At 30.8% G+C, this 14,981-nt stretch overlaps 2 protein-coding genes across 3 annotated transcripts in view; both read right to left on the minus strand.

Moving 5' to 3' along the window:
- Window positions 1-1,299: 1,299 nt before the first annotated feature.
- On the minus strand, window positions 1,300-4,374 carry LOC123298464 (hemolymph lipopolysaccharide-binding protein-like). Its single transcript, XM_044880468.1, has 4 exons — window positions 4,213-4,374; window positions 3,109-3,400; window positions 2,650-2,825; window positions 1,300-1,353 (listed from the first exon to the last, which is right to left on the minus strand). The coding sequence occupies exons 1-3, from the start codon at window positions 4,339-4,341 to the stop codon at window positions 2,662-2,664; spliced, it is 585 nt and encodes a 194-aa protein (XP_044736403.1). The 5' UTR covers window positions 4,342-4,374; the 3' UTR covers window positions 1,300-1,353; window positions 2,650-2,661.
- A 5,715-nt stretch (window positions 4,375-10,089) lies between these two features.
- Window positions 10,090-14,981, minus strand: part of LOC123299222 (angiogenic factor with G patch and FHA domains 1) — a 33,625-nt gene continuing 28,733 nt past the window's right edge. For both annotated transcript variants that reach the window (XM_044881524.1, XM_044881525.1), the window contains exon 8: window positions 10,090-10,346. In XM_044881524.1, the coding sequence (XP_044737459.1) occupies window positions 10,170-10,346 (177 nt within the window). In that variant the 3' untranslated portion in view covers window positions 10,090-10,169. The remainder of the gene's footprint in view (window positions 10,347-14,981) is intronic.

Below are 14,981 nucleotides of genomic sequence, written 5' to 3' on the forward strand. Positions count from 1 at the left end.
CTCAAAAAAACTCGTAAGACAATAGCGATTTTCCTTGAGACAAGAACAAGCTTGCTTTATGTGTACATGCAAAATTATCTTTGAGCTCGGCGTGCATTTTTGAGATCGCGGGGATACAGAATACAGATTTTTGATATTATTTGCCTAAATTGTACGAGCTGTTAAAATTTTTCAGAAATATTCGTTTTCTCAAAATTGAAGGCTTATTTACCACCCGTTTTTATGATCATAAGTTACCTCTTTTTTCAGAATTTCAACTTAACTCTTTCATTTTTCGAAAATTTATCACAGAAAGTTGATTTTCTTGAGATTTTGAGATTACTTTGCTATGTTCAGTATTCGATAGCAAGCAAGGTTGATAGAAGCAAAAATATTCAAGAAAACGTCACCAAAGAAAACAATATAGAGATAAAAACTGCGCGCCGTCGCAACCAAATTAATTTAATTAATAGTTGTGCTGGGCTGGTGTAGTGCATGGTATATGCATGAAGGAGGTACACTCAGTCTCTGAAATTGGGGAGCTGATAAATGAGATTATCAGCGGAAAGGTGGTAAAACACATATATGGTATCACAATGGGCTCTATAGCCTAAGTAAGCCTTCGTCAAGCTGATTTTGTTTCGATTTTCTCAAATCATTTCATAGAAACCCAGATATAAACCCTTATTCGATATAATTAAATTAAAAAGGGGTTAGTTAATTTCTATAGTAATTATTCACAAATTAAATCAAGTTGATTAATTAGTATCTATTTATTTTGTTTAATTGACTGGTGATTTGTTACTTATTATATGTGTCTGATAGTTGCCTACCTATGCATGCATGCAATAATATATATGTTATATACATGTTGGCATTGGGTAGGGAAGGTGGTCCATAAACAATCAATGCACTATATTTAAATTATCTACATTATACTCAAAGGGTCGACCCCGATTTAGAAATGCAAGTCTTATGAAAACGGTATGGAATACCTGAAATATCATACTGTATGTTCCCCTAACAGTCTGCTGATGATCCTGGCTCAAGATTGGGTGATGGTCTCCAAACATTGACCTCTAGTGAAATTTCTAATCTTCTAAAAACTTGTATGAAATTTTAGTCAAACTTTTACTCGTGACTTACATAAAATTAGTGTAAAGGACGGCAAACAATATTTTTGGCCGGAGTGGGAAAATGCCTAGACCGGGCCCTGCCGTAAAGGATATAATAATGGATTAATGTATAAGGAGTAAATAAAAAATTTAATGAAATTATTTTTTGGCTGATTTTATTCGACACAAAAAATTTCTTTTTGGGTTTTATTCCAAATATTCCATTTCGAGCATTGTTTCACCCACTTGCGCCATTTACCTATATAAAATTTTAACTTAAAATCTTTTCAATTTTACGTTAAAAAAATTATGTTTCATCCTGGAAATGGTACTGACAAAGTAAGTTCATGAATATCTAGTAGAACATTTACAAACATAACTTCCTTCCTTTCCTGAGCTGGACGCCACTATCATCAATTTAGAAACCCTCCAAAAATATTACGATTTAAAATTTAATTTCTTAAATCTATATTATCTTCAATTTGAAATCAATTGAAAAAGGTACGAAAATTTGCTATATTTAGACTTGACGCTTTTCATCAATTTTGTTACAGTTTTGTATTTTTATTGTTGGCAAAAAGAAAAAACAAACGTTAAATCGTTATTATTCAAATAAAACGTAATTTAGAATTTTCTGGAGGGATTCTAACAATTGACTTAATTCCAGCTCAACTCTTGCACCATCTGATCTTGCACCGGTCTTTTCTAGTAGTAGGGTAAAATGTAGTATCTTGAATCGTATTATACGAGAAGTAAGTAGGCTGAAGGCTGATTGTAAATGTAATTTTGTTTTCGAATGAAATAAAAATACAATTTTTTTTTTTTGCAGAAAAAAAGTTCATTTTTTTATTCTTCTGATTTTCTATTTACAAGCTGACAATGGTATATTTTTAACCCACGAACTAAAAAAGGTGTGTTATGAGTTTGACCGCTGTGTGTGTGTGTCTAGCTGTCTGTGGCATGAACCGATTTTAATTTTTTCATTTTAAAGTTAATTTAATGCAAAGTGTTCTTAGCTATGATTCGAGTGTGACCTTAGAGTTCCAAACCCAACAAAACTAAAAAATTGGCAATGATCTTATATTGGAAATCGATTGAGATTGGAAAATGTTTTAAGGAAAATAGTAATTAAATGAAGAGTGTTCTTAGTTATGTTTTTAAATTGTGTAAATTTCACTTTTTATAAATCATACTTAACGTTAGTGATTGGTAATTGATCAGTGATTTGTTATAATATATTTCAGTTTTAAACAGAACTCTCCAGAATGAGCTAGGTATAATAGATTCGCTTTCTGTTACAATCAGTGATGGTAATTCTAAGTGCATTATGGTGTGAACCATGGTACATATGATATCGAATTATGGTCCACACACCATGTACCATAATTAACACGTATAAATCGAATTCTCAAAGAAAATTACATAGTGTTTGGGTATAAAAGTCCTTTGAACAGAGATTCCTATTATAATATCATAATGCATATCTATGCTAAAAACAAATAATAAATGTAAATTTTGATTTTAAGGACTACACATTGTATTTACTTTTACTTACCAGTTGCATCCATCATTTATGCACCGGTATTTCACAAATATAGACTGCTTTTGTATCACAAAAAATGTCATTTAAGAGACCATCTTTTCGTTTTATTGATCCACAATTTTCACGACCTGGGCCACTTGGTTCACCAGGACTCCAATGAGTAAATCCTGATCTTTCTATGTTCAAACCTATTTAAATTTGATAAATCGAAAGTGTTTGATAAATCGCATATGGTTTGGTTGTTTGAATTAAAATTAAAATTAAAACGACAAAACATTTTTCGAAGAAATTGTGATTGGGAATTATTGGAGATGGCTACAAAAAGTCTAATAAATAAAGTAACTTGTGTCTAAATTAGAGTGTCGATCATTTTTTCAGGCTGGGAGACTACAGATGGCCTTAATTGGAACAGTTTGCCTATCATCATCTTAAGGTCTATATAATAAAATTTTCAATTTAAAATATTCCTACCATCAATTGTAACGTATTCCCCCGTTTTGAAAAGGTCATGGAATCCGATGTAAGCAATAGTTTTATCTACACCTTGATCCTGTATACTTGATTCTGGATATAGACCGTTTAATAAAGCAGTTATATATTGGGATTCTTCATATGAATTCAGTATTACTAAATAACCGCCTTCACTATTACAAATGTTTCGTGCATCATTCCAAATTTGTGGATCTACGTGGAACTTATAAAAACTGTTATCCAACCTTGGTAACCGATTATGATCAATTGATACAATTGGTTCCAAATGTTTCTGAAAAAAACTGGTTTTTGTTTTAATTGCAAAGTACATGCCAATTGGCCAACCTACTATTTCTAATAATTTCCGACAATTGGAACTATGTTCCTAGTTGGGAGTTAAAATCAAAAAAACTGCAACAGACACCAAAAACCGACATCTAGGTTACCTAGGATACTAAAAAAATTTTCAATCGATTCAGGTTGCCATGAATTTTGAGAAAATGCAAAAATCTTTTTATAACTGTCAAGTTGTATTTTTTGTCAAAATTTTAGGTTTTATCATTTAGTTGTGAAAGTTATCAGAACACTAATAAAACATTATCAGAAGTTAAAGATAATTTAACGTAAGTACAATCCAATTTTTATGTTATGTCATAATAAATATCCTAATCAAACTAAACGTAATGTACGCACTTATTGGCATGACTACTAAATCAGAAATATGTCTTTTTTAAACTTATACTACAATTATTTCATACAGTAAAAACTAAAAGTAAGTATAAAATTAAATTCTTTAAAATGAAAAGAAAATTAATATCTTAAATTGTGAGAAAAATATCTTGTAAATAAAAAAAAAAGTAAGCGCTATATTTATAATGTACCAATTTACGAACGGAATATAATTCCTACCAGGTGTCCCGCGACACCTCTAGGTTAAAAAAAATATAGTTAGCTTTTTAATTAGAGAATGTAATTTTAATTGGGCAGACACAAATTCGTTAATTAACACTATGTTCATTAACGAAAGAAATTTCTAAAACCGCATATTTCTTTAAATCACTTCAAGTTTTTCGATTAAAATATTCTAAAATTTTATAAACTTACTGCGTTAGAAATATTTTCTTCATTAGTTTCATTAATTGTTGAATCCTCATTTACATCATTAATTATATGTACAGCATCTCCATGTAAAATCCATAAAATAAACGGTACAAAAACTTGAAAGATAAGCATGATTGTATGTAGTTTGAGCTTAAGTTTGTTGCTTAAGTCTATGAAATAACTGATTTTGTTTTTCTTTTCAATTTGTTTTTCTTATAAATATCCGTCAACATTTTTTTTAAATACTTTGATTAATATTATTAGTCGGATAAAGGAATGCATAAAATAGCCATTCTTAGGGAGTCCTCAATAACAGCTCCAATTTTGATGATTTTTTTTCAAAAGCATTTTTTTTTCTTGTAAATTATTTAAAATCAGAAACATTTGAGAGGGAAAATTTATCTGGAGGGGGAATAGGCAATGTCACGACTGATATATCGACGCCCAGTCTAAATCGCTAATGATAGAATTTCCAAATTTCGAGAAGATATTGATTTAGGCTGGGCGTCGATTTATCAGTCGTGACATTACCTATCCCCCTCCAGATTATTTCCACCCTCTGAAATATTTCTTATTTTGAATAATATACAAAAAGAATGGATGAGGAAAAGAATGGATCAGTTTGAGAAAAACAAACCATAAAAATCAGAGCTGTTATTGAGAACTCCGGGGAAAAAACATTCTTTGATGCGACTATATATTCTTTTTTTAACATTTATTTAACAGTATTTATTCAAGTGTTCCACTCAAAATGAAGTAAACAACTCATTATTTCTTAATTTTTTATCTTGAAATTAAAAAGATAAAATCGAAATCGGACGTACACGTAACTTCGTCTGCTTGAATATTATCACAAGTTATACGCGTGATATCTTATTAACTTCCCAGTAAAAGAAATTATTGTTATGGGTCCAATTTTTGAGATCGAACTTTTCAACATATCTTTACGTTTCATGGTTAGAACAAGGGAATAACACCAATTTGGAGAAGAAATATGTGAGTGTGTACGTACGTAGTCAGTTTTATCGTCGTCAATATCGTGTCAACAAAAAATGATATCGACTTCGTTAAGCTATTGATCGAGTTTTTAGTCGCACCAGACACTAACCACGGCTTGTTAAACTAACATACACTTTGTGCGAAATATCGGTACTAGGAATCTATTATCTTAGGTAGGTTAAATTTGACCACAAGTATGACCAAAAATTAGTATAATTCCATACTTGTTTTATTAAAATTGGATATAACTTGGATGTGATAGAGCAAAATTCAATTTTTTGGATTTTGATGACGTCAAAAGCTAAAACACCCAATTTTTATCCGATCAGAATGAAACTTTTTTTGAAATCCACTAATTTTGGGTCAAACTTTTCATTTTTGATGTTATCTTTTATCTAACATTCACCTTTATGGGAAATATTGGTACCTGGACTCCTCGTTCTTCAAAACTTTTAAAGATAGGTTAAATTTGACCAGAAATTTGTAAAATATGCCCCAAAATTAGTATAATTCCATACTTTGTTTATTAAAATTGAATATAATTTGGATGTGATAGAGCTAAATTTAATTTTTTTTTGTTTTGATAACGTCATAAAGTTAAAAAAAATCAATTTTTTCATAATACACCCAATTTTTATCCGATCTGAATGTGATTTTTTTTGAAACCCACTAGTTTTGGGTGAAACTGTTCATTTTCAGAGTACAGGAACCACAAGTCTAAACTTACCTTGGCGCTCGTGCTACGTTAAACACGCCTAGACGTAAACACATAAAAATGATTATTTTTAATTTTCGGGATTAAAACATTAGCCTTCTGCGATAAAAATTAAAAAAAAAACGTGTATAAAATGTGAGTGGGCTGATAAGTGACTAGTGACTACCTACCACAATAATTTTAATATTATATATTTACTTTATTTTTACTATATCAAATGATTATATAAATAATAAAAGTAAAATATTTAGAACATATATAAACATATGGTGATGTAGGTACTGTAGTAGGTATAGTATTTGTATAGTACAGTGGAACTTGATTAAGTGGGACCTGGATAAGTGAGAAACCTCCATAACTGGAACTCATGCTGAGATCCCAACGCTTTCGCACTGAATTATCTCTGATAATGGGACGAGGCAAACCTATATCTAGGATTCGTTATTTTGTTTTTATCGTGATAGTTACCTTTATAACTGAAAGAGCGAGTGAATTTTACATGCATTAACTTCAGTAACTGAGAACTGAAGTAATATCGTTTTGTTTTCTTTACTTACTTATTCTTCTACCCGCTAATTCCATACTAAACTAATTTCGAGCCTCAATGGCTTGCAGTTTTAGTTTTGTTTTACTATCTTACGGATATTTTTTTGAAAAATGGCGAAACGAAGGCTCAAATCGTTATCAGTACGTGAAAAACTGAAGTTAATATCCGTTTATGAAGTGGGAAGCCACGCGATGAAGTCTGTGTCGAATTTAATGTGCAAAAATCTACTCTTTGTAGAATAATTCAGAAAAAAGATAAAATTAAATCACAATGTTCTGAAGGATAAGGAAAACTAAAACGTGTACGTTTATCAGAATATCCTTGAACTTGAACAGTGTTTACTAACATGGGTCAAGTTACTATATATAAAAAACGTTCCGGTAAGTGGACCGATGATTAAGGAAAAGGCACAAGGCTCAGCATTCATAATTTTTGTAGCAGCAATGATATTGATAAAGCAACTCTATTAATGGAACCCTCTGTAAATGAGACATATATATTTATTTATACCTGAAAGGCATTGCAGGTCCCATGATGTCTCACTTAACCCGGTTTCACTGTAATAGTATATGTATAGTATGTACTGTAGTATTGTTGTCATTCACGACTGATTGATTAGCATCTAAATAAGGTATTACCGCTACAAGCGTAAGCGTATTAGCATTTGAAATTATTTGTAGACTAATATTAATTGTACAGTTTAGAAGTGAAGTGTACACTAACACTATACTGTATAGTGTATAGTCTATACTATAGTGTACAGTACACCTATTGAGCTTAGCTCAACTCAGTTATTACATACATAATCATATCTGTCTAGACATGATTAAATTTATATGTATGCTTGGTATATATAAATATTATGCATATATATGTATAATATGGATGGATATGGTAAAACTATATGGTCGTATGAATGGATATTTAACGCAAATTTACTAAGAGATACAACCAATATAACTAAATTACATTTCATTTAGCTATCAGGATCAGGGATCGGATTTGTATTGCAATAGTTCGTCATAACTGGGAGACAAATTATGAAATAATAAAATATCACTACATATTATAAAACAAAGTCGCTTTTTCTGTCCCTATGTCCCTATGTCCCTTTGTACGCTTAAATCTTTGAAACTACGCAACTGATCAATCAAACTGATCAATCAAACTTGTAGGTGTAGACTGTAGGTACTTAAATGAATAAGAAACAAAGTTATTTCGGCAAATGTCGTAATTTGTCGTGTTGTAAGGAAACAGTGACTATTTATGCGTTCGTTGCGTGTCATTTTATTGTATTTATACGAACGCACCCACACTTAAATCGCACACACGTGGCTATGGCTATGGCTCACATACAAACATTTAGGCATTAATAGTTTTTGTCTTTCCCGAAGTATTCTTAGCAGCGCTAGTGCAGCACAATGCGAAGTTACTTAAAATTGAAAGAAGGGGCTGGCATAATCTGTATGCCGTATACAATTATAGATGATACCCGTTAACACTTTTTGTTTATTGATAGTACTCGTAGATAAATAATATTAGATATCAGAACAAGATTATACCTATTTATCTGAATTATGTAGGGTAGGCACTGCCTTTCTGTCTATATGCAATTCACGCCACTGGGGAAGGGATATTAGCCTCCAAACTTGGAATAATTTCGGGGTAGTTTTTAAGGCCTGATCGCAAAGTGACATATTAGCCCATCACTATCTTTATGCCTGTGCTTTACGAAAATATTTAAAATTTTGAGTTTATATCTCTCTTCTGATAACGAATAACGAGATCGAGTCTTAAAGGTTACGGCAGATAAGAAGATATCTTTGACTGGTATTAAAATATCGACGCAGCCATTTCGCACAGATTTTAAAAGAAAAAAAAACAAAACGCCTAATAGTCTAAGATCCCAATTAGGATCGACCTTCACCCATCTGTTTACCGAATGAAAGTTATTTTTTATGAAATATAAAATGTTAACAAATATCCCTGCAATGGGTTGCCTAAAAAAATGTGGTCAAGACTACTTTTAGTGAAAATATATAAGAGTAAAATTTTTTGAAATTTTTCAGACTTGCATATCTAACGAATATTGATCTACTCGAAAGTAAAAGCCATAAAGAATATGCAGCAGCTATGCTGTCTGCCTCTTTTCGTTCACTATTTTCGCATTTATACAAGTTGTGAATAGTAATTACGTTCATCTGTTAATTCATTGCCTCACATATATAAATAAAGATAATTTTATTGCAAATACGGTGCTATATGATTGTCCACAAAATATCAGTCAAAAAATAAAATTAACAAGCTTTCCAAGTTTTGATATTTTTATTAAAAGTTGTCTGGACCATATTTTTTAGGGCAACCCACAACAGGGATAATTGTAAATATTTTACATTTCGACCTTAATTCGGATCTTGTACTATAAATTTTTGACCGTCATTGAGAAGAGAACAATGCATATTACACATCTTGTATATTTATGTATATAAATTTGTACAACTGGTGAATAATATAAGTCCTAAACCGTAGCCAACATGCATATATACACATACAATTGTATAGCTAATATATCACCCATTTCAACACCAGAATCAGTATTAGGTACTTGTTATGCTATCAACTGTGTTATATGTAGCTAACAACAGTACCACAGCATCACAGCATCCATGGACCACATCCATATCCACCCTAATTGCTGCCCGACAGAAATAAATCAAATCAACACAACAGACATATTATATACATTTTGTTTGTTTGTATCAAAATGTTCCTATTTGTCAGTTGCATTCAAATTCATTATTATTTCTATTTAGGTGACTTTATTATCATTATTTGGTGTTGTTGTTGTTGGTTATTTATCTATTTCTACTATTTATATGTCACGATAATTACCTACCAAGTACCGAGCTACCCAAGTATGACTCTCTCTCTGTTCCACTACCCACTTCATTCAAGTGATGCTTGTTTTATATTTAAATCAATTACTTTCATAAGACACTTGGAGTTACTGATATTAAAGTATTCAAACATTTGTTATGGTCTGAAAGATGTGCGGGAAAAATCAGTGCCGGATTACCCACGTAGCATGAGTAGCAAATGCTACGGACCCCGCTCTCCAACTCCTGTCTAGTCGTAATAAAAAAATATTAATTTACATAGGAGCGTAAAATATCTTGTATGCCTTAAACGCGAAACGCCTAGGCTATGCTTCACTGTACTTTTTTAGTCGATTTTAATATAATATCGATTATAAGTATTTCGAGAAAACAGGTGAACTATTTAAATTTTATTTTCTCAGTCAAGATCCAATCTACTGTGGTTGGTTGATTTATTATAAAATAAAGGTTCATTTTATGAGTGAAGTGGCTACAGTTATTGACAGCAAAAAACAGGAGCCTTTGAAACAGAAATTTTATAAACTTTTACTAAATAATTCTTTAGAATCGCGTTTCCAAAACCTAGAAATTGCCTTCCTCATTTACTTGTCTCTCATTATCACTAACTACAGTGGCAAACGTTCTTTTTCAACATCGTTTTAAAAATGAATTAAGGAACACGCAAAATAATTTAAATACTTGTTCAATGATTTTAAGCATTAACTTTTTAAAAATGGGTTTATTAAGAACTTTGTAGCTATAAAATCAAGCATATTAAATATTTATAACAATATTTATTTTTATAAAATTAAACAAAAAGTTTTTACGGGCTATCTTCATTGAGAACCTCCTCCTCATTTGTAGGAATGTTTTGAAATCTTTCATGCATTTTTCGCCATCTTTCTTCTTTTTTCTTTTCCTTCTTCGATAATTTTCGAACTGGAATATCAGGCTCGACAGACCCAAGCCCACTGTGGCCAACATTAGAAACCAAAGGAATCTGTAACAAAACAAAAATTAAACATTTAAATCGAGTGTATGCATTTTTATACCATGTATAGAAATACACATAGTATATTAAGTTTAGTCCCAAGTTTGTAACGCTTAAAAATAATGATGCTAGGAAAAAAATTTTGACATAGATGTTCATAAAATCACCTAATTAGTCCATTTCCGGTTGTCCGTCCGTCCGTCCGTCTGTGGACACGATAACTCAAAAACGAAAAAAGATATCGAGCTGAAATTTTTACAGCGTACTCAGGACGTAAAAAGTGAGGTCAAGTTCGTAAATGAGCATCATAGGTCAATTGGGTCTTGGGTCCGTAGGACCCATCTTGTAAACCGTTAGAGATAGAACAAAAGTTTAAATGTAAAAAATGTTCCTTATCAAAATTTAAACAACTTTTGTTTGATACATTTTCTCGTAAACATCACTGTTTACCCGTGAGGGCGCCAATTATACGGAAATTTTATAATATGTACTATACTTGATTATCAGTTATGTATGTGTCACATGTTTGTATGAGTTATGTGATAAAGAACTTATTTTACAGTGTGTGTTTCCTCTATAATTGATTTTCTCTAAATCTTTCATAGGCATCAATATTTCAAAAACTATGGTATATATCGAAAAAATTTACTCTAACAGAATTCACCGTCAAAATTTAAAAATTAAGTATCAAATATTTTCATAAACTTAGTTTTTTGGGAACATCCCCAAACAAGTTGACCCATAAGGAGGTTGGAGAATCGCATAACACGAATTAAGAAAGTATATAATCAGAAATTTATTATAATTTTTTTTTGTAAATTAAGTTTTTGTGTAAAGACGAGAGGACTATTTTAATTGATACTGGATTCTAAAAGGAATGTTGATTTTGAATATTTTGATGACATTAAAATAATCAGACTAAAATCAACCATGAATAAACTTTGTATATTAAAACAAATTCCAGGGTACTAATAAAATTCGGATTTTATATTCGTAATAATTTGAATATTCATTTTTAATTAACTAACGTTATTGCACACCGAAATCAGTTTTGACAATATTTACAATAATATCCTTTTTGTTCCAAAATTTCACATCATGTATCTAGAAAAGGGCGCTTTCGTAAAAGCGATCTTTTTCACTAGCTCTAAGTTTATAAGCGTACAAGGAAATCATGTGATCACATATAAAACAAGAGGCAAGGGCTGGACTTGAAAGTAAAAAAAAACCCTCTGTCTTGCTTTCGAGAATATGGAGACCTGGTCCCGGAATTAAGCACATATGTGATAGCTAGCGAAAAACTGACATCACAGCTGAAAAGAATGACCCAAAATTAGTGGGTTTCAAAAAAAATTCCAATAAGATCGGATAAAAATTGCCTGTGTTATTAAAAAACTTGAATTTTTGAACTTAATGACGTCATCAGAATCCAAAAAATTTAATTTTGCTCTATCACATCCAAATTTTATCCAATTTTGATAAACCAAGTATGTAATCCTACTAAATTTGGGCCATACTTTTCAAATTTACGGTCAAAATTAATCTAGCTCTATTAGGTTTCAAGATTGTGGAGGTCTGGTCCTGGAATTAGGCACATATGTGATAGCTAGCGAAAAACTGACATCACAGCTGAAAAGAATGACCCAAAATTAGTGAGTTTCAAAAAAAATTCCAATAAGATCGGATAAAAATTGCCTGTGTTATCAAAAAAATCGAATTTTTGAACTTTATGACGTCATCAGAATCCAAAAAATTTAATTTTGCTCTATCACATCCAAATTTTATCCAATTTTGATAAACCAAGTATGTAATCCTACTAAATTTGGGCCAGACTTTTCAAATTTACGGTCAAAATTAACCTAGCTCTATTAGGTTTCAAGATTGTGGAGGTCTGGTCCTGGAATTAGGCACATATGTGATAGCTAGCGAAAAACTGACATCACAGCTGAAAAGAATGACCCAAAATTAGTGGGTTTCAAAAAAAATTCCAATAAGATCGGATAAAAATTGCCTGTGTTATTAAAAAAATTGAATTTTTGAACTTTATGACGTCATCAGAATCCAAAAAATTTAATTTTGCTCTATCACATCCAAATTTTATCCAATTTTGATAAACCAAGTATGTAATTCTACTAAATTTGGGTCATAATTTTCAAATTTACGGTCAAAATTAATCTAGCTCTATTAGGTTTCAAGATTGTGGAGGTCTGGTCCTGGAATTAGGCACATATGTGATAGCTAGCGAAAAACTGACATCACAGCTGAAAAGAATGACCCAAAATTAGTGAGTTTCAAAAAAAATTCCAATAAGATCGGATAAAAATTGCCTGTGTTATTAAAAAACTTGAATTTTTGAACTTAATGACGTCATCAGAATCCAAAAAATTTAATTTTGCTCTATCACATCCAAATTTTATCCAATTTTGATAAACCAAGTATGTAATCCTACTAAATTTGGGCCATACTTTTCAAATTTACGGTCAAAATTAATCTAGCTCTATTAGGTTTCAAGATTGTGGAGGTCTGGTCCTGGAATTAGGCACATATGTGATAGCTAGCGAAAAACTGACATCACAGCTGAAAAGAATGACCCAAAATTAGTGAGTTTCAAAAAAAATTCCAATAAGATCGGATAAAAATTGCCTGTGTTATCAAAAAAATCGAATTTTTGAACTTTATGACGTCATCAGAATCCAAAAAATTTAATTTTGCTCTATCACATCCAAATTTTATCCAATTTTGATAAACCAAGTATGTAATCCTACTAAATTTGGGCCAGACTTTTCAAATTTACGGTCAAAATTAACCTAGCTCTATTAGGTTTCAAGATTGTGGAGGTCTGGTCCTGGAATTAGGCACATATGTGATAGCTAGCGAAAAACTGACATCACAGCTGAAAAGAATGACCCAAAATTAGTGGGTTTCAAAAAAAATTCCAATAAGATCGGATAAAAATTGCCTGTGTTATTAAAAAAATTGAATTTTTGAACTTTATGACGTCATCAGAATCCAAAAAATTTAATTTTGCTCTATCACATCCAAATTTTATCCAATTTTGATAAACCAAGTATGTAATTCTACTAAATTTGGGTCATAATTTTCAAATTTACGGTCAAAATTAATCTAGCTCTATTAGGTTTCAAGATTGTGGAGGTCTGGTCCTGGAATTAGGCACATATGTGATAGCTAGCGAAAAACTGACATCACAGCTGAAAAGAATGACCCAAAATTAGTGGGTTTCAAAAAAAATTCCAATAAGATCGGATAAAAATTGCCTGTGTTATTAAAAAAATTGAATTTTTGAACTTTATGACGTCATCAGAATCCAAAAAATTTAATTTTGCTCTATCACATCCAAATTTTATCCAATTTTGATAAACCAAGTATGTAATCCTACTAAATTTGGGCCATACTTTTCAAATTTATGGTCAAAATTAACGTAGCTCTATTAGGTTTCGAGCAGGGTTCGAGGATATATATCAATGGATATATATCATGATATATATCCGATATATATCACGTGAATTTTTATGATATATATCAATACAAAAATGATTTAAAAAAATTTAATATTATTTAGTAATTTTTGGCGTTTGTTACCGTATTTCTACTTCCCAAATTTTGATGGCATTGGAGTCGAGTTAAAACCTACTAATACTAAGCTCAAATCGTGTCGTGTCAGAAAAAATTCGTTTCTTAAGAGTAAGTTTAAGTAAAATCATGCAAAATTTTGGAAAAAGTTTAAAGCAATAGTTATTAGATATTCTTCGGAACAACTTTGTCATAATCATTTTTCACTTAAAAGCAATATTTATCGATATAATTATTCTTTTCTTTAGGATATTTTTAACAGAATATATGATATTAGACATAGTATATTTAAAAAAATTTATGTAGTGATAAATGAAGATTTGAGTTCAAGGTCGTAATTAATGATAGAGTCTAGTCTATAATTATATACATTTCTTAACAGATTATAAATAAACGTTATTTCTAATCTTAATAACATTATTTATTATTTACGACATTATATTTTTAATAATTTCATTGGCGACATCACTTTTCTGGTTAATAAAGTTTAAATAATACTTTGTTTATTTTGTACATAGTTTATGGTTTGAATTAATTATGCCGGTTTTTGACTAAACGGGCAAACAAAAACAAAACATAAACTCAATTGATAGCTTTTCGCAAAGTTTTTGAAGACTGACGTGTTTTACGACTGTTGGATAATAGTTGGGTAAATCCATCGGATTTTGATAGTAAATTCAGAAAACTTTGGGAGAAGGCTAATTTTTTTAAATAGATTTCTTTTATTGTAAAAAATACAGAAAAGGAGTTTTCCGGTTCCGGAAAGATCCGCACGACCTTCGACACGTGGTTTTAATCCCTAAATTGTTTTCTTTGGTGACGTTTTCTTGAATATCTCTGCTTCTATTGATCGGATTGATGCGAATAAAAAAAAAGATTTGTTTGTTATGAATTTCTGCATCGACGTTGCCAGCAGAAATCGTTACCTCAAAATCTCAAGACAAGCGCAGTAACCTTTTATTTTCAATTTCCTCTGATAATTTTTCGAAAAATGAAGAAATTGAGTTAAAATTCTGGAAAAATATGTTCCTAATGATCATAAATAAGTGTGGT

The sequence above is a fragment of the Chrysoperla carnea genome, chromosome 4 (genome assembly GCF_905475395.1).
Source record: "Chrysoperla carnea chromosome 4, inChrCarn1.1, whole genome shotgun sequence".
Taxonomy (NCBI): Eukaryota; Metazoa; Arthropoda; class Insecta; order Neuroptera; family Chrysopidae; genus Chrysoperla; species Chrysoperla carnea.